The sequence below is a fragment of the Limulus polyphemus genome, unplaced genomic scaffold (genome assembly GCF_000517525.1).
Source record: "Limulus polyphemus unplaced genomic scaffold, Limulus_polyphemus-2.1.2 Scaffold985, whole genome shotgun sequence".
NCBI classification, from domain to species: domain Eukaryota; kingdom Metazoa; phylum Arthropoda; class Merostomata; order Xiphosura; family Limulidae; genus Limulus; species Limulus polyphemus.
In genome coordinates this window covers 141,445-160,949 of record NW_013666595.1, presented here as the reverse complement: position 1 = coordinate 160,949, position 19,505 = coordinate 141,445, and the positions used below count along the sequence as shown (strand labels likewise).

At 32.8% G+C, this 19,505-nt stretch overlaps 1 protein-coding gene across 6 annotated transcripts in view; it reads right to left on the bottom strand.

Moving 5' to 3' along the window:
• Positions 1-19,505, bottom strand: part of LOC106461555 (TBC1 domain family member 5-like) — a 259,839-nt gene that overhangs the window by 121,657 nt on the left and 118,677 nt on the right. For all 6 annotated transcript variants that reach the window (XM_013921391.2, XM_022388548.1, XM_022388545.1 and 3 more), the window contains one exon: positions 15,233-15,321. In XM_013921391.2, coding sequence (XP_013776845.1) covers positions 15,233-15,321 — 89 coding nt within the window. The remainder of the gene's footprint in view (positions 1-15,232; positions 15,322-19,505) is intronic.

Genomic DNA, 19,505 nt, shown 5'->3' with positions numbered 1-19,505 from the left:
AATCATAAGTCAAGCTCACAAGTATAGTACAGTGCAAATACAATGTGAAAATGTCTTTTAGAAGAGTTACTAAATCCAAGAAACTTTTAAACTCTTTACCCTTCTAAATACAGTTTTAATCATTGATTTTGTGTAACTAAAAGTGAATATTTTCAAAGTTACAAGAAAACTGTATGCGAAATTTAATTTAAAGGAATTTACCTAAATTGCCAGGACAGGATTTCTTAACATACGAGAAAAAAAAATATTTAGTGTGCTTTCAGTGTTTTGATTAAAACTATGCCTAAATCAATATGCATTAACTGTTAATTTTTGTAAATATAAATTTTTAAATAATTACCTCTATTTATCTTGAAATACACAATTAATGCTTATACTTCTGATGACTGTGATAAGGTTGATATTCATTATCTGATATTAACTTGTATGTTTTCTTTATTGTACTAAGTACATGTCTATAGTATAACTTTAATTTTGACTTGAGCTTTGAAGCTGTCTATTGTGTCATTCAATGTTCCATACCTAAATGTAACTTTCCATGCTTTTCAATATTAATGAATAAATTTGCTTTTCTGTGCTATATTATTTTCCACTCCTAATATGAAATCCAACAGGACTTATTAATTCTCTGTATAAAGGCTTAATAATTTTGATGGACTAAGTAACCATCGTGTAACCATGAAGCTATAAATACTATAACTCTGAAAGTTCAAAGTGTATCTTCATGAAATTTTGAGCTTTTACTACAAATTACAAGTTTGTTGTACACAAAAATTCAGGTTACTTAATGAAGGATTGTTATTCAGCCTTTACTGATTCTGCCTAAGTGAAAAGTGATGTTCTTGTTAAGAATAAAACTATTACTTTAATCTTTCATTAGCATAACCCCTAAAAACCTCTTAAATTAATACCAAAATTTCTTTTTTGGGGGGGGGGAACTTATCTTATTTGCTTAATTGTAACAACTTTAACTGCAGTAAAAATAGAAAATAAAATAATTAATACAAATTTTTCTCTTAAGGCTAAAAGTTAAGATGTTAAATCCTTGGTAATCACAGCATCGTCGTTTATCTCTTGAGATAGTAAAAGTATAACTTTTGTATGCTTGATTTTAATTTTATTACTTTGACCTTATCTAAGTATGTGACCAGCACTTAACCACAGTAAGAAAACTTAGTATAAATAACCAATCAGGTTACAGTCATGTGGTGCAGTTGGTTCAAGCTGGTCTAATAAAAAATAAAAATTTACTTTAAGTTATCTACACTAATAAGTTTCTTATTTCTACATTTTACTTACTTCTGTTAAAACATATAAAACAGTAGATAAATAACATACATGAAAAAACAAAAACATTGTGGCCTTACATTAGAGTTGATGCCTATTTCATTCATTTATGCTCAAGAGTGTACTTCCTTAGCAATAATTTGTTTATACAATGTTGGTTCTCTACAATATCATTAATTTTCTTTTTGAATATCCATTTTAGAACACAAACACCAGAAACTAGAATACAATGTCATAAAACTACCACAGTTTAACTGATTTTCTAACTAAGCTATAAATAGAAGCAGAAAAATATTATTTCAAACAATAAAAGTAAAGTTAAATGTCTACTTATGGGCATCAAAATGAAATAACCATATAAGGAATATTGTAAAGAAAAAGCTGCTCTTTCTATTTGTTATACATCACCTAATAGCTATATAAGGGATAATTATTGGCATTTTTTGAAAGACTGAATGACATGGGAGGGGTGTGTCATGTGGTCTTGCAATTTTTTTTATATCTCAGTAAAGCAAAAAGACTGGAGGTTCTAAGTTCATATTCTATCTTTTCAATACCTATAGTATTCATTTATGATTAGTTGGAAACTCATATAATGGTAGAAATAAAATCTAAAATGGGCAGTTCAGAATGCAGACATGTCACATGATACAAAGAAGTGAAGATTGAGAAAGCAAGAAAGTAAAAATTAGATAGTAAATAAATTTAAATTATAAACTATTTTGATGACATGCTTATTTAATGGAATGTTGAATGTGGCTCTTTAAAAAATTTGTAGCATGCTCACTTTCATCCTCCCACATGCAGAGGGTTAATAAAATAGTAAAATCATCTGTACTTATATGCCATTTATCTTAAATTACTTTTCTCATAAAAATGCATAATATATTATAAACATATTTATTGTTGTTGTCCAATCAAACACTAATAATTTCTTGTATGCTTTTCAAATAATCAGCACCTTTTATCACTTTATTAATCTTCCTTCCACAAATAGATATAAGCATTAAGACACAGATTTAAATTTGAAACTCAGTAAATACACAGATGAATTACGTGAAACTTAGAAATTTTGTTTAGTTCTGGTTTTACATTGCACAGCTGTTGGGATATCTGCACCTATTTGATTTTATGGGAAAACAGAAATATTCCAAGAAACCCCCCTTTATAGTGGATGTATTCAAAAACATCTATTCTAGGCTTGCTAAGGATTGATACCACAACCTCAGTGATACAAAACCAGTGACATAGTAAACAACTTTATCTGTTCAGACCTCATAATTAGAAGTTATTTCTAATAACTAACAACCCTGGTAACTTCAGAATGAAAATTATATAACTCAAAAAATAAATATCAGAAGATAGACAATATACATTCTTTTTATTCTAACTTTATGCATATTTGACAAATGTTTCATCTTTTCATAAAAAAACCTTTGGACATTTCAAAGTTAACATTTTCCTCACCTGAAAATATATTCCAATAGATAACTCTCAGAATACAATAGCTATTCTTTACATGTTTACCTTTGAAATTTTGCACATGCCACTAGCCTTGAGATATCTCCCACCTAAGACACATTTTTAAATGTAAATTGTGCTAGTTCTTGCAACAATATCTCTCCAACAATAGGAGGGAGACACAACCTAAATATGCAGTACATCCCAATAACCTCTTGCACTCGAAATTAACTTCATTCTTAGACAAGGCAAGAATAATATGCACCGGTAGTAGGGAGGGTGGGAAGGTGTGCAAAGAGACAATTATCTCTCAGAAATACATTTATACATAAGGAAAATGTTAACTTCTGAAATGATAGGCTCACTTCTCTGCACACATTAACTTGAATCCCACAAAAAAGAGGCAACTTAACTGTTACAAATGGTGAGTAGACTGGAGAGAACTGACCAGAAGGAAGCAATATCCTGAGAAAGACAAAATCATCAGAGAGTGGAAATAAAGGTGTGAAGAATAGCCAATAGTCCAGTCTGATTAATCTTGTCCAAGGATCGACAGAAATGTGAGGACGGAAAGTGAGTCAAGTGGCAGATATAATGTGATGAGATGTCATACAGCCTGCAAGAATCTCTATCCAGGGAGGAATATATGATTCAGAAGAGCTATGGAAGAAGAGGGCACCCATGACAAGAATAAAGAATTGATGGAATCCCAAATCGGAATTGTGCATGCTAAGTAGCACCTGACTGTCCAAACCGGAAAGTACCTTATCTGAAGTAAAGAACAAACCTGTTTAATCAAATCCACAGAGATATTTGGAGGAGAAACATTGTCCTCAACAGGTAAGATTGCATTCAAGAAGCCATGACAAGATGAACTATGGCAGTAATGTCTTCCATTGTCAAAGAGTCTGCAATGGCCACAGACAAAAAAACATTTTCCACAAAGGCAGTGCCAAAGGTAAGAATGAAGTTAATTCTGTATGCAAATGTTTAAGGGGACCTATTGTGCATGGAGGATGTGTCACCCGCTTATTGGAGGAGGGATAATTACATCATGCACTAGTGTAGTTGAAGTTATAACATGGGTCTTAGGTGAGGGATAGCTCAAGGCTAGTAGCTTGTGCAAAGTCTCAAAGGCAGATACATGAGAAGTAGCTACCTTATGCAGAGAAGTAAGCCCATTATTTCAGAATGATTTTTCCCCAAAGAAATAAACATTAATTAATAAAGAATGTTAAAATTTACTGGTATTCAAATTGGAATAAGCAAAAATGAAACACCTTGCATTCATTAATGAAATAAAAACAGTATTCCAAAATTCTTTTGTCTTCACACAATAAAAACAAAAATTAATGTTGAAAAGTTTCACTACAAATGGAAAATATACAGTATCATTTTATAAACACCCACAGCAATAAGTGTTTTTTCTTTCCACAAAAATTAGAATTAATTTTTTTTTTGACAAAGTTCTTTGTAATGTAGATGTAGGGCCTACAAGCTTCATTGTAGTTCAAAATATCTGATGTTTATATTACATAACTCTTTTGCTGCATAGTTTGGATATATCCCAATAAATATTTAAGCCCACTGAATGCGAAATTCAGATTTACCCCATGGCTATGAAAAAAATTTCCCTCTATTGCAACATACAGAAATATCCCCCTGATCTTGAAACAATCGCTAAACCTGCATTCATGTGGCCATCTGTGTTATACGCTGGAAACATAGATGTTTATATGCCTCATTACAAATTTTCCAAATTTTCAGGAACACATACAGAATCTATATAAAGACAGCTTCTTTACATCTTGGACATTGTTATCTAAATAAATTGTTTTATATTTTGTAATGATTTTGTCCTCTTACTGACTTTGTTTAGCCTATATTTATGCCATTTACTGGAGAACACTTCTCATTTTCCTCAACTTTTAAATCATTATTTTTCACTATCCAATATGGTTTTCAAGGAATAATACTCACAGGTATAGAAAATATAGCTTCTTTTAATATTGAAAATGTAATAGAAAGGGTCAAATTCATACTATTATTTATTTGGTGGATAATTGAGACTTTTTGGGAATCAACCTTAAAAATAATTACACAGTGAAAGGTTTAATAAATGTGTTCTTATGTATTTTCTTTTAGTTACGAATAAATACTATTTCCTAATTAAATATAGAAAAAATATCCACAAGCATTACTTCATTTTTACCACACATTTTCTTTTTGAAAGTACAAAAAATTTACTACCAGAATGACTCACTACTACTACTGCAATGAACAGCATGCATATAGCTTATTGACACACATGAACACACTTTGAGATGTAAACAAACACTCAATAAATCAGTGTGTACCTTTCTTGGAGCCTAAAACCTGTGTGAACATTCAACTAGTGAGTGGGGTACATAAAAGTTTGAATGCATGGTTTTCTGTCATGCTCCTGACAGACAAAACCCATGACATTAGTTCTGTCCCATAGTGTATGCACTAAAATTTTCATGATGATCATTCTTTTCATTTCTTAACTCTGCCTAGTAGATTACTTTTTTTTTTCTAATGTTGAATCAATAATGCATCTCAGCAACAACTATATCCAAATCATGCAATTCACCTTAGTCAATATATTCAGGAAATGTACAGTTGAAACTCAAAAGTAAATACTAGGTTGTTTTCTTCTGAATAAACATATTCTAGGCAACTACCTGCCTAAACCAACTCAAGAATCAGTTCAGTTTTCTTAAATAATACTTTTAAAGGACAACAGGACAGAAGCCTGTGATTGATCTTTTGTTAACCAGTGGCTGAATCATCAATGTTATCAAAGACATTGGCATTTTTCCTCTGGCTCCCATTAAACAAGTATCCAGATGTCTTCATCAGCCTATCTCTGCTCTTGGATGTACCAGTAGTCCACAGTATCTTCCCTAGATACTTGCAACCCAACTTGACAATCAGCTAACTAGGTTCTTCAGTCATATCCCCACTCTACTCATTAATGAAATGGATGATGACAATTCTGATCCTTATATGTTTCACCCAACAAAATCTGAGGAATGAAAGCTCCAAAATCATCATGCTGACACCTGGTCACATCCTTTTATAGCTTGCTGAAGATTTTGAAAATCAGCCCAGTCAGCAACTTGAGGTGTCACAAGCTGAAACTCAGCTCCATGGCATAACGGTCAGATCATGATTTTTAAAGAGCCTGGAGGAATGTAGGAAATCACCCTGCATCCACAAAAGGTCTTCTTTTAGCCCAATGCAAAATTTTCAAAACTTTTCTTCACTTCTGTAGCTATCTGTTCTTATCTACATAAAGAACTTCATTTTGGAAAAAAAAAATATCCTTTCTAGTAAAATTCTAACGTAGGTTCTACAGAAGTACAAAAGAAAAAGAAACAAAAATGCACCACAAAATTAAACTTGGTAAAACCATAAAACCTAATTCTTAGTCAAGAAATGAAAATTAATCTTAATAATTTAGTTTATTATATTCTAAGCTACACTTAAAACCAACTGATAAGCTATTAAAACCACAATAACAGGAGATTTATTTAAGGTTTGATTTGACTTGGCTGTAATAAAAAGTGACACAAATGTTTAATGGACAAAAACAAAGCAACAAACAATTAACTATATGGCTGGACAAAAATGTTAAACTTACACTTTCTTTTTTGTCTGTGGGTAGATTTATCTGTACAGGATACTGAATGATAATTTCACTGAACAAAGACAAGGTAGAATCTGATATCAGCTCATTGTACAAACAGCAACACAAAAAGATCCAAGTTTCCTTAGAATTGTATACAATGAAAATTTCCATTAACACTTATAGAATTCCATGTCACCCACTTCATCAAGTAGCATCATGAACAAAAAATGGAAACCAGAATATCCAACAGATCTATCACATATGTAATTAAATGTGTTAAAAATTCATCAAGACCTGCTCAATGAATTATCCAAACTACCAGTCAGACATCAGCATAGATATTTATATGGCCAAGCCTAATAGCATGTGTGACATTTTTTAAAAACAGAATTATGGAAGTTCATGGTTGTGCACAATGTTGTTTATCTAAAATTGTATCCAAGTTGTTCCTTTAACCTTACTTTGATAGTTTTTTTTAATATTATACATTATACATGAAACATCATAAATCCTTGAGAAGTGTTTTACAGATAAATAACAGTTGAATTACTATGGTGAGTTATGTAATATGTAGGATACTGATATGTAAAGTTAACAGTGTTATGGAAGAGAAAGATTTTGGTGTTCTGTTTGACCAGTCTCTTAAGTTATCCAAGCAATGTGCTGTTGCTAGTGGCAGATCAAATGGATTTTTGTTTGTATCTACAGTGTCAGGTTTTTTTTTGTATGTATGTATAGGCCAGATTCTTTACAGTAGGTGTCTGTGACTCGTTGAAATTTATCGACAACAAGTCACAAACACCTTCTGTAAAGAATTGTGTCCTATAAAACCTGACATTGATGAGCCAGCCAGCACTATACAGTGGTAAACAGCAGTAAAAAACGATGTGAATGACACTAGAAGTAGGCCTATATACACATAACTGTAGTAGTGGCAAAAAACAGTATACAGATTACAATCATGCTATATAACTATGTCAACTGACTTTGATAAATGGATAAAGACAGGTGAGTGACTTGGCCTCAAAGACAGCAATCTATGAGAGTTTGTTTACAACAAGAGCTAGAGAGAGAAGAATATCAACAGAGGAGAGATGAGGAGAGGCAGAGAAAAGAGGAAGAAAGATAATAATATAAATACAGAAATAACAGAAAAGGAGAGACTGGAAATAGAGAAAATAAGAGCACAAAGAGAGAAAGAAGAAAAGGAGAGAGAGAGAGGAGAAACTGTAAATAAGAGAGAATAAGAGCACAAATTCAGATTGCCAAGCTCACCAAACAGAAAGAGGAAGGACCCATAAATCAGAAAGGGGTTAGCACAAGCCAACTCAAGCTGCCCAGATTTGATTAACAGAAAGAGGAGATATGAAAGATTTGCCCAAAGTCAGAACTGGGACAAAGATGACTGGGTAGTCTGTCTCAGCCTCCTTCTCACAGGAAAAGACCTACAAATATATACTGGCATTATGTTGGAAGATACCATGGACTATGACAATTCAAAAGTGGCTTTGCTTAAAGGGTATTAACTCACTGAGGAAGGTTTTCACCAGAAATTTAGAGAAGTCAAACCCGACACTGGAAAATTGTATTTCAGTTTGTGGCACATCTATGGTGGTACTTCACAAGATGGAATGACATGGCCAAGTATGAAAGTAATTTTAAAGAACTGTCATATTTACTAGTATGTGAACAGTTCCTAATCATATGTTCAACTGACATATCACTGTTCCTAAAGAAGAGAGAGCACCAAAAGATGTGGATGAAATGATCAAGCTAGCAGAACAGTTTATGGAAGCCCATGATGGAGTATAACTGGCAAGTTTCAGAATAACCAGCCAAAGTCAAAATCAGGAGTAGCTGATAAGAAGCAGGATGCTACAAAAGGTGACAAGAACATAACAGACAAAAAGGAGAAGAGATGTTATGTTTGTTATCAAACAAATGGAGCATCTTGCAAATGAGTGCAAGTCTGTCACCAACAAGCAGCCACAGAAATTTTAAGACAGAGCAGCTTGAGCTACCTATAAAGACAATCCAGGCAAGATACAAGAAAAAAGTGACTGTCACCATGGATGCTGCTGCCAAGAGAAACAGAAACAAGACAACTTGTCAGATTCAAAACAAGTCCTATCACTATGATTAAACAGTGCATGATTGATGGTCAGCTCAAATTAGCAAATGGATCAACCGTGTCAGTGGTGATTGGAGCATGAGAAAAACATCGAGATCACAGCATGCCAGTGGATGAAGGCTATGCCAGGGACAAGAAAATGAAGGTCCTACAAGACACTGGGTGCAGCAGTGAGAACCAGTTTAGTACCTGAGGAAAAGGTACATCTATGTGTGCTGAATGATGGGACAGTGAGAAAGTTTCCCATAACAAAAATAAAGGTAGACACTCCATACCACATGAGAGACCCTGAGGCCATGTGTATGAAAGCATCCATATATGACTTGGTGATTGGAAATATATCAGGCAGTAGAAGTTTGGAGGAAGCAGACAAAAAGAAGACTGATGAAGCATCTGCAGTCACCACAAGAGCTTGAGAAAAGCAAAGCAAGGAAGACATCAAGCTCCTGCAAGTCTCAAAAAATAACATCTGAATGTAGGTCTGTGGGTACTAAAGGAAGCTCAGAAGAAAGACCATTGCAGAAACTTTGGGACAGTGCCAGGGAGAAAATGGAGCACAAGACCAAAGGGAAGATAACTTACAGAATAAAGGACTGGAATGACGTGCTGTACCAGATCTATCTGAGCAGTTCTACTGGGGAAGTTAAACAGATCATAGTACCAACAGACTCAAGTGATGAAGCTGGCTTATGAGTCAATTGTGGGAGTACACCTAGAAGTAAAGAAGACAGCAGACAGAATCACCAGCAACTTCCACTGGCTGTGGGTCATTGAAGATGTGACCAGATTCTGCATCTACCGAAGGACAATACATAGATGGAAGATAGCAAAGATGCCACTGGGTGAGATACCTCTCATAGAAAAGTCATTCAGCAGAGTAGCTGTGGTCTTGATCAAACAACTAGCACCTGTATCTGACAAGGACAACCGATAGGTGTTGACAATAGTTGATTATGTGACATATTACTCAGAAGCCATAGCACTGACAAAAACAGAGACAGAAGCAGAAGCCCTCCTAGAAGTGTTCTGCAGAGTAGGCTTTCTGAAAGAAGTGTTGAGTGACAGAGGGACTCAGTTTACCTTAGAACCAGTGCAAGAGGTGTGCAGACTCATCAGCACTAGGCAACTCTTTACCCCCACATACAACCCCAGATGTAATGGACTTATACCAACCAAGCTGCTGTACAGAAGAACATTACAAGGTCTGATGCAGATATTGAAAGAACTGTGGAGAGAAGAAGAAGAGTCAGAAGTGAGGAACACAGACCAGTAGGTGTTAGACAGACCTCAGAAAATGACTGGAGGAGACCTGTCAACTCACTTCAAAGAGCTTGTATGCCTCTCAAGACAGTCAGAATCCCTTCTCTGACAAGAAGGCCAAGGATTAACATTTCAAGATCAGGCAGAAGGTCTTGATTCTGCTACCTACAGACAACAAACTCACCATGCAGTGGAAAGGACCTTTTGAAGTGCAGAAAGTGGTCAACAGAATGGACTATAAAATGAAAGTCAACAGTAAGACCAATATCTACTATGCCAATCTGTTGAAGAAGTAATTCGAGAGGGAAGAAGACACTATGGGTGCAGCTACTGAGACACAGTTGGAAATTGCAAATGTGGTTGTCATAGATGCAGAACAAGAAGACGATGATTTTGCCATAGAAGATGAAGACCTACGAGACCTAAAGCCACTGAGTGGAGATGAAACATACAAAAATAGTCAACATCAGTGAAGAACTGAATGGTAAGCAGAAAACAGAGATACAAGATCTACTATGTCAGTACACAGATGTCTTCACAGACAGACCAGGCAAGACAGGCTTTGTGCAACACCACATCAAGACTACTAACAGGGATTCTTGCCAAAGTTAAACCCTACCAGATGCTCTACACAATGAGACACCTAATCAATCAAGAAGTCGAGGCAATGTTACAAGCTGGAATCACTGAGCCTTCAAATTCAGCCTACTGTTCACCAGTTGTAATTATGAAGAAGAGAGACAGCTGAAACTTCTTATGTAAAGATTTCTGGAATCTTACTCTCATGACGAAGTTTGACTCAGAACCTATAAGCAACCCAGAAGCTATCATGGTAAAACTATACAGGGCCAAATTCTTTTCCAAGATTGACCCCAGTAAAGAATATTGGCAGATACCAACAGAAACAGAATTTAAAGAGAAGACTGCCTTTATGACACCAGACAGATGCTACCAGTTCAAGATGATGCCTTTTGGGTTAGTCAACTCAGCAGCGACATTCAAATGCATGAAGAGAAAGAGGTTGCATAAAACCATCAACACTGAGCATTATGTGGATGATATTCTGACCTACACAGCTAGATGGGAATGCCACCTGAAGAAACTTAGCTGTTCAGGCAAATGAGAGCAGCAGGTCTGACCATTAACAATCTAAGTTATACATCAGTTATTCTGTGATGGGCTTTGTTGGACACAAAAGAGATGACTGACAGATAGCCATAGAAGAGGAGAAGCTAGCCTACATTCAAGATGCACCAGCTCTGATGACCAAGTAGCAAATCAAACCTTCCTGGGGTTAACAGGATATTACAAGAAGTTCATTCCACACTACCCTGAAGTTGCTGCACCACTGATTGACCTGACCAAGAAAGGTCTAGTGGGAACAATCACAGCAGATGGCATTCCTGAAGTTAAAGAAGATGTTAGAAAGTTCACCAATCCTTAGAATGCCAGACTTCAACAAACCATTCAGCCCAATGCTTCAGAAATTGAAATTGGAGCAGTACTCCTACACAAATAGAAAGATGGACTGTTTCCAGTAATGTAAGTGAAAAGCTGTTGAGTAGTGAGAAGAACTATTCTATGATTGAACTAGAGTGTCTGGCCATTATATTTGCCATCTGGAAGTTCCAGAACTACCTCTATGGGAAGGAATTCGTTATCCAGATGGATCATCAAGCCCTTCTATACATCCACAGGTGCAAAATGTTGGTGCAGACTGTAGAAGCAGAGTTTGTGCATAAACTGAAAACAGTCTTTGTATATGATACTAAAACTATTGTAGATATTTTTCTTGAAGAGAGCTTATTTTTAAATATACACGACTGTTTCTGTTTGTGTTTAATGTATGTGTTATGATTTAGATAGTTTATATAGCACGAGTGCTAAACTTAGTTATTTTTAGAAGAGATAGTTTATTGCCAGTTTGGTTACGTAACTATTTACAAATCATAAATTGTGGAATTCAGTTATTGTGAATTGACATCATGTTACCCAAACCTTCTGAATTTTTCTCATTACTTTAAGTGAGTATTATTGTTAAATCACAATGTCTTGCAATTTGTAGACAGTTTTAGGTCTCCGTCGAGCAATAGATATATATAGGTGACCAAGAAAGTGCAAGCAAGTAAGTAAGTTAGTGAAAGTAAAAGTGAAGCTAGACTGGGTGATCATGAGTTGAGTTAGTTAAAGCGTGTATAGTGGTGACTTTTTAAAGTATAATAATCGCAAATTGTATTATAAAAAAAAGTGGAAAAGAATATTTCATCATTTCAATTGGGTTCTAAAATAACTGAACTAGCCTGTGTGGACTTCTAGCATAAAAGAGAATTATTTTAAGGCTCTGAATACAACTATAGTAATCCACAGGGTAATGTAAGTGAACTTATCACTGATTGTACTGTGACAACAGAGTAGAGGAGAGTAACTTGTCTTGTCACAGGGTATTGTAAAGTAATTGAACCCACCTGTGTTGACTTTGATGCAGGAGACAATTACTAAAGCTCTGGATACAACTGTGGTAACCAACAGTTATGGTGGTAATTATAAAGTGGGTATCACAGCCTTATATCATAACAATAGAGTAGAGGAGAATAATTTGTCTTGTCAAAAGGTGTTCTAAAGTAACTGAACCTACCGGTGTGGACTTTGATCAAAAAGAGACAATTATTTAAAGCTCTGGAGACAACTATAATAATGAATAATGTAACAGATTTTTGTACACATGTTTGACTAGTTTTGAATACGTGATTCTAAAACAAGTGGATTGTGTGCTATCCATTTATTGTTGAAATTTATTAACAACAAGTCACAGAAATCAACTGTAAAGAATCATGACCCAATAAAACCTGACATACAGAAATAATAAACATAAAACTAAAGAGGTTATAATGTCATTGGTTAGGCCACATTAGGAGTACTGTGTTCAGTCTTTGGCTCCTTACCATAGAAAGGAGATTGAAATCTTGAAAAGGTTCAGTGGAGAGCTACTAGGATGATACTTTGTATGGAAAGGTTGTCATAGAAGGATAGGTTAAGATCTCTGAAATATTTTCTTAAAAATGAGTTAGAGGGGATCTGATTGAGGTGTTTAAGATTGTTAAGGGAACTGATAGTGTTGATGCATCATCTTTTTTTGTACTTAATGGGGAAAATGGTAAGTCTATGGGACATAAATATAAACTTTGGCAAAGTATGAGTCATCTTCAGCTAAGACAGCTTTAATTTTCTAACAGGGTGGTTGGCCTTTGGAATGGGTTGTCTTCAGATGTGGTTGATGCAGTCAAGAGTTTAGTATATTAGCCTAGATGGAACAACAGATCCCTTGTTATCCTTAAATTATATGTATAAGATAAAAGTGACTTTTGTCTGTCACTTCTCTTTTGAATTTCAGTCATTGAGATGCTCAAATTCATAATTATTTTAGTAATTGTCAGTGTCAATTTAGTCGATTTTATGCCCAATAAGTTGATTACTGATTATTCTGCTTAACTGACATATACATAACATTAACTGTTTGTTAGTCTCATAATGCAAGATAATTTGGGGTCAAGAGACAATGACAGTTTGCTTTGTAGATAGACAAAAGAAAATGGACTGGCATGCTAACTTATCTAAGACACATTTTCTCTCTATATGAAAAATGATTTATTCACCATAGGAGGGAATTTCCACGCAGTATAAATGCAAATAAACTTCCTGATGTTACTGGCATTAAAAAATATATTTGATCAAAATATTCATGAAAACAATAATAGGAATTTCACAGAAATTGTGATTGTTGTATACTACCTAAAGCACTTAAGTGGAACAAATGATCTCAATCAACTTGCAAAATGTTATGATGATACTGAGTGAAGAGGTTTACACATTACCATTACCATGCCTAAAAATGCTCATGAACATGATGGAAGATTAAATATCTTATTCTCAAACAATTTTCTGTTTGGCAGCTGAATTCCTTTTTCTATGTTAGTAAAGTTTTTAGAGTACTTGATTTCTTTTTTCCAGTCAGATACAAAAAAGTTGCATCAATATAAATAAAATGATAGCTATGATTTACCCAACAGCTTTCCTACAACAAACAGCAAGACTAAAACTCACTCTTAACTCGGTAACTAATGATCTATGGTTGGTAAAACAAGCTGTTCAAACCTAATTATAATTACACACATGGGAAATCACTTTTATCTCTAATTCCTAACAAAATCACTAGATGATAATTATAGCTTAATTTAGTGTTCATAATGAAAAAATTTCTTATGTTTCCATAATTAATTCTGAGATAGAAGGATTAAAGATGGCAATTATGCTGCTAATGCCTTAAACTTTACTGAAATCCACAAAAAATGTACAATAGGAAAAATATTATACAATATTTCTAATAAAAGGATCTCTTAATTTTTTTTATTTCTTCCCTATTTTACAGAATATTTGTTCAAAACCAACAATCAGTAAAAATCACAAATGTTTATCACTAGCCACTGAACATTTACCCTTACTGAAGTAACTCACAAAGTTGAGCAAAGATGGATGATGCATGGTTTCAATCAGTAAGCACAGCTATAATTTTTTTGCTATACTTAAGAGTTTTCCCTAATCTGACATACTACAATTTATAAGTTGGCTTAATACTATATTAACATTTCTTACATAAGTTTTTACAATAATAATTTGAATATACCTACACGATCATATTGGATCAACCATTACATAGTTTTGAAAACACGATAAATCTTTGAATAACACTATCAACAAACAATTATAAAATATACTTGAATAACATAATAATGTAATAGGGTTTAGTATAAGAGTACAATAACATCTTAGTTTTTTATGTCCAAACATCATATCAGGGGCTGTAATGCCAATTTAAAGGACAATTTTGTTGTATTTCCCATTGATGTTTAGTATTCTAATTATTATTTTACTTACTAAATTTGTTTTTTTAAACAAGAAAGATCAATCACATTCCCACTTCTGGCTGTATACAATAAAAAGATGATAAAGATGTGGAGCATTGTGGACTTGAGCACTCACATCTGCTACTTTTCACTTTATATATTTTTAACATATGAAACAATGAAACTGGCGCTAAGTCAGATAGACAGGGTACCTCCAATGCAATTTGGATATTACTTCCACTGATATTTTAAAAAACCAAGGCATATTACATAATGACCTACCTTATGATGTGGTTCCAGTGTTGGATGTTTGTTTTGTGACTTCATTTTCATTTTTCATTTTTTTATCCATAAAATTAAATATATCTAACTATATTTCATCTGAGGATATGTTGCATAAAAAAAATCATCCTATCCTTCCTTTTGGTGTAAACTGTTGCAAAGATTTGGTAGCTTATTTAATATATAAATATATTTATTTATTCTCATTATAAATACAAAAGGAACACAATTAAAAATGCATATATAATTTCTTACTTGACATATCCTATCTCTGAAGCAAGAAGAAATGACTGTTGATCCGAGTGCAGAACAAACAGAATTGGAGCTAAGAGCTCATGCATACCCTGTATGAAAGAACAATCTTTTTACAAAATTGTTTTCATATAAATAACAAATGAATTTTGAAATTTAAATAGCAAATATGTGTACCTCAGTAGAAAAAACTATTTTAAAAAAAATTAAATGGAGCAAGATTTCACAGTCGTTCCTCAACCTAATGATCAAGAAAGCTGGAATCATAATATAATTAGTAGCTTCACTCAATTACTAGTTTCAGTTAATTAATTATTTTATTAGAGCATAGATGTTTAAGTGATAACTGGAGGTTAGAAATAACTATAACAGTCATAACACAAAATGTAAAAGAAAAACCATTAATACAAAACTTACAGTTCAGTGTCTACTGTTGTAGTATGTATAATCGATCATTAGATATGAATAAATATTTTCTTGTGGATTTTGTGGTCATGATATTTATAATTAATCATTTTCATTGACAACATACTGATACTTACAATCCTATGAACATGACATTAAAATTCACAGTCATATTTATCAGTCCATACCTGGTGATGCCTTTACTAACAAAACCATGGTTGTTAATAAATGAAGTATTTGTGAAACATACAGTTGTCTTTTTTTTCCTCAATTCCTTAAAAGATATTTTACTGACACATAAGTGGGTGAATGAATACTGTACACATAACTATAGACATTAGTATCAGACCTACTATATATTTTCAACACTACATTATTCATTTAGTCCCTTTGAGTCCCAATCAGCCTTACAAGTTTCAAATTGAGTGAAACATGTCATCTGAAATGGATATGGTGGACATAGTGTGGCTGTAATACTATTACACATCCTTCTACTTGAATAACCCTAATGGACTAATAAAGAATGTAGTGTTAAAATTATCAAATATGCCTACTTTTAATGTCTTACGACAAGTATAATTAACTATAGTTGTGTTTTACCAGTTTAGAAAAGGCATTTACACCATTAAAGTTCTTGAAGTAAAACATTTTTCTTTATAATGAAAACGAAGACGGTTAACAGAATGCAAAACATTCCATTTACAAGGTTCAAATGTTTTAAAATACACTCATTTAATCTTCACCAAAACCAGAAAATCATATTACCAAGTTGATTATTATATATAACTATAATATCATTAATCACTCATTTACTTAGTTATTAAGAAAGTGGTAAACGGAAGGATAAAACAACAAAGAATTATAGATATATATTGCAAAACAGTTAAGGTTTAAGTGTGAAAATTTTGAATAATTTTAGATCTAAAGAGCTTTGCGAGTCATTAAGAGTCAAGTAGGCTTTAGCTGTGAGTAAACTTTCTTAATGTAGAGTTCAAGGTCTGAAGATAATGTGGTAACAACAGAGAAATTGTTAAATGAAATACTGTGACCTGTGGTTTCAACTGTGAATGAATGGATGAGTGGCTAGGTTTAAGTATGGATGGTTGGTTCTGTTAGATACTCCAAAATGTTCACAGACTGTAGTTTTCAAGTGGCATTTTGTTTTGCCAATGTACGTGACCTTACAGTCACTACATGTATATTTATACACAAGTCATTTAGAAGTTTAAGTAGTTGATCTTTGTACTGAAATAAGCTGAATTTGAAATTAGAAGTATTTTATTAATGACGTGAGTTGTTTTATAATTTTTAAGGATTGTGAACCAATAAAGGGAAGGGAGATAAAGAGGGGAAATTTGGGGATGGTGTGCACATTGGCTGGTGGTTGGAATTTGGTTTCAGGAAATTGCAGGTAATCTGTGTTAGAAAATTAGTCAGAGAGCTATTATTTAACGTGTTTGTGTAGAATGGTAATTTCTTCACCTAAAACAGAATAAATCGAACACAGATTAAATATTCTGTTTAACAATGACATGACCAGATTACGCTTCAAGAAGTTGGGGATAAAACTATTAAAATTGGTGTAAAGGCATTTGTAATGGACAGGTTTGAATTTACATGGGCAGTTTTCTGGTCATTTACATTCATGATAGCATAGAAAACTATTGGCTATCATTGGACCCAGCTCGAATCCCATGATGATTCCATCTATATAGTCATAAGTGACGTCATTAAAGAGGAAATAGTTTAACTTTGTGGAGAGGACAAGAAGTTCCACAAATTGTTTATGGGTGAAACCGAGATACTGCTCAGTGTCAGTAGGAAAGAGGAGGTCCATGATTAAATTTAAAGTTTCTTCAATGGGAATATTAGTATAGAGAGATTCAATATCAAAATTGGCCATAACATATTGTTCAGCAAAGGAAATTTTAGAGATTTCAGAAGCAAAGGTAATGGTGAGGAGTTTAAGGATAGGAACAATAAATTTTGAATTATAACTGCAGAAGCATACAGCTGAAAAAATTGGGTAGAAAGGGTATCATCCACTTTTGTGCACTTTGGGTAAACCCATGTCTTATGAATAGGGAGGTATCTGCTAACTTTGAGTTTTACTGAAGCTCTGTCATCATTTCCTAAATTCAGATTTATTAAACAACTAAACATTAATATAATTATGTAAAATATAGAAAGTTTGTAAATGTAAGGATAAAGTTTTGTAGTATGGTTAGTAAACTTACGATTTGATAAAATAAGCATATTGATAATGGGGTTTTAAAAAACAGAAAAATTAGAATATTCTCCTTCCATAATTTACTCCACCAAATGGTCTTTTTTTTCTTAAGATGACCTGACTTTTTTATACAAAGTGTTCAACATCTAAATGTGTAGTGTCATCAGTAACATCATGGCTCTGTATATCAAAATTATCTAAATTACATGTGCTTCAAACATATTTTAACTATCTTTGAAAATGTTAACATACTAATAACAGGTTTCATCCCTCATAAATAAAAAAACTGGGACTTTTTTTTTTGGCAAGATGTTTATCATGTTATTCTATAATTAATTTAACAGGTATGTATGAAAAAACAATATTCCTCTGATGTTCACAAATTTTTGTAAAATGGAAACTAAATGCTTACAAAGTTTAACAGATAAGAAAAACTATTATTGCATAGCATTACAAGTATTTATCTAATCTTGTTGATTATTTGGAACCAAAATAATATATTTAATGCTACTAAATCACTTATACTTTAAAAATTATAAGCATTATACATAGCGTTTAAAACATCTTATATTAAAGTTATAAAAGAGTCATCTTTTTTTTAAATCTAAATATTGATAATTCTCTGAACTATTAAACTGAAATTTTAAAAATCATTTGAGGCTAAAATGTCTTCAATAATTCCACCAAAAATCAAACTAGATGACATGTATTACTTTATTTTCTGAAACTGAAACTATTTATTGTATTGTACCTAAAACATAAAAAATCTTTCTCATTTTTTTTGAATACTGTACTGATATATCTAATTAACTCTTTCAACCCAGGCTCAGTCCCTGGGACCAACCACGTAACCATTTTGTGCTTGTTATACTTTTCATGCTATAACTTTTAAATTAGTAAGCAAAATCTTGCAGTTTATCAGTAAACATTGTAATGCTTTCATATGCAAAATATCTAATTTTTTATTAAGTCTTAAGGTTTGTAAAGCAAAGTATCTCTCATGCCTTTTTTTTTCTTTTCACATCTTGCCTATCTATAATACAAAGTAATTTTCATTTTAAGATCAGAAACACTTTTATGCATCAAAACATTTTGAAATTTCACATGCAAAATCTTTTTAATGCCTGGATAGTTATCAAACATTTCTTACAAAAAAAATTTATATATATTTTATCTCTTATTTTCAGTAATTAGTCTCTGTACAGGTCGGGAAATTTGCCCGATCTCGCAATCACCATAAAAAATTAGGAAATAAACATAAATTATGCATCTTTCATTCTAGAATGAACACAAATTATAACACGAAAACATAAATGTTTAGACGAAATAGCTTAAATCTCATAAGATTATACATTTATATATATTTATTACTTTTATTATATTGACCTTTCACCCATGCCAAGCTAACAATACAGAAATTACAACGAAGCGGCTCACTTGCATTCATGTTACCATATCAAATAACATAAAACTGACATTTGGTCTGTACAAAATAACTTGTCTTGGCTGTGTTTTAGTGGACTAGTATTTTGTAAAATACAGTCACATTTCAATTATTATACATTATATATGTATATAGATTATTGCTATTTTGAAATAATTTCTTAAACATATTTTCCCTAAAACATAAAGCAGTAAATA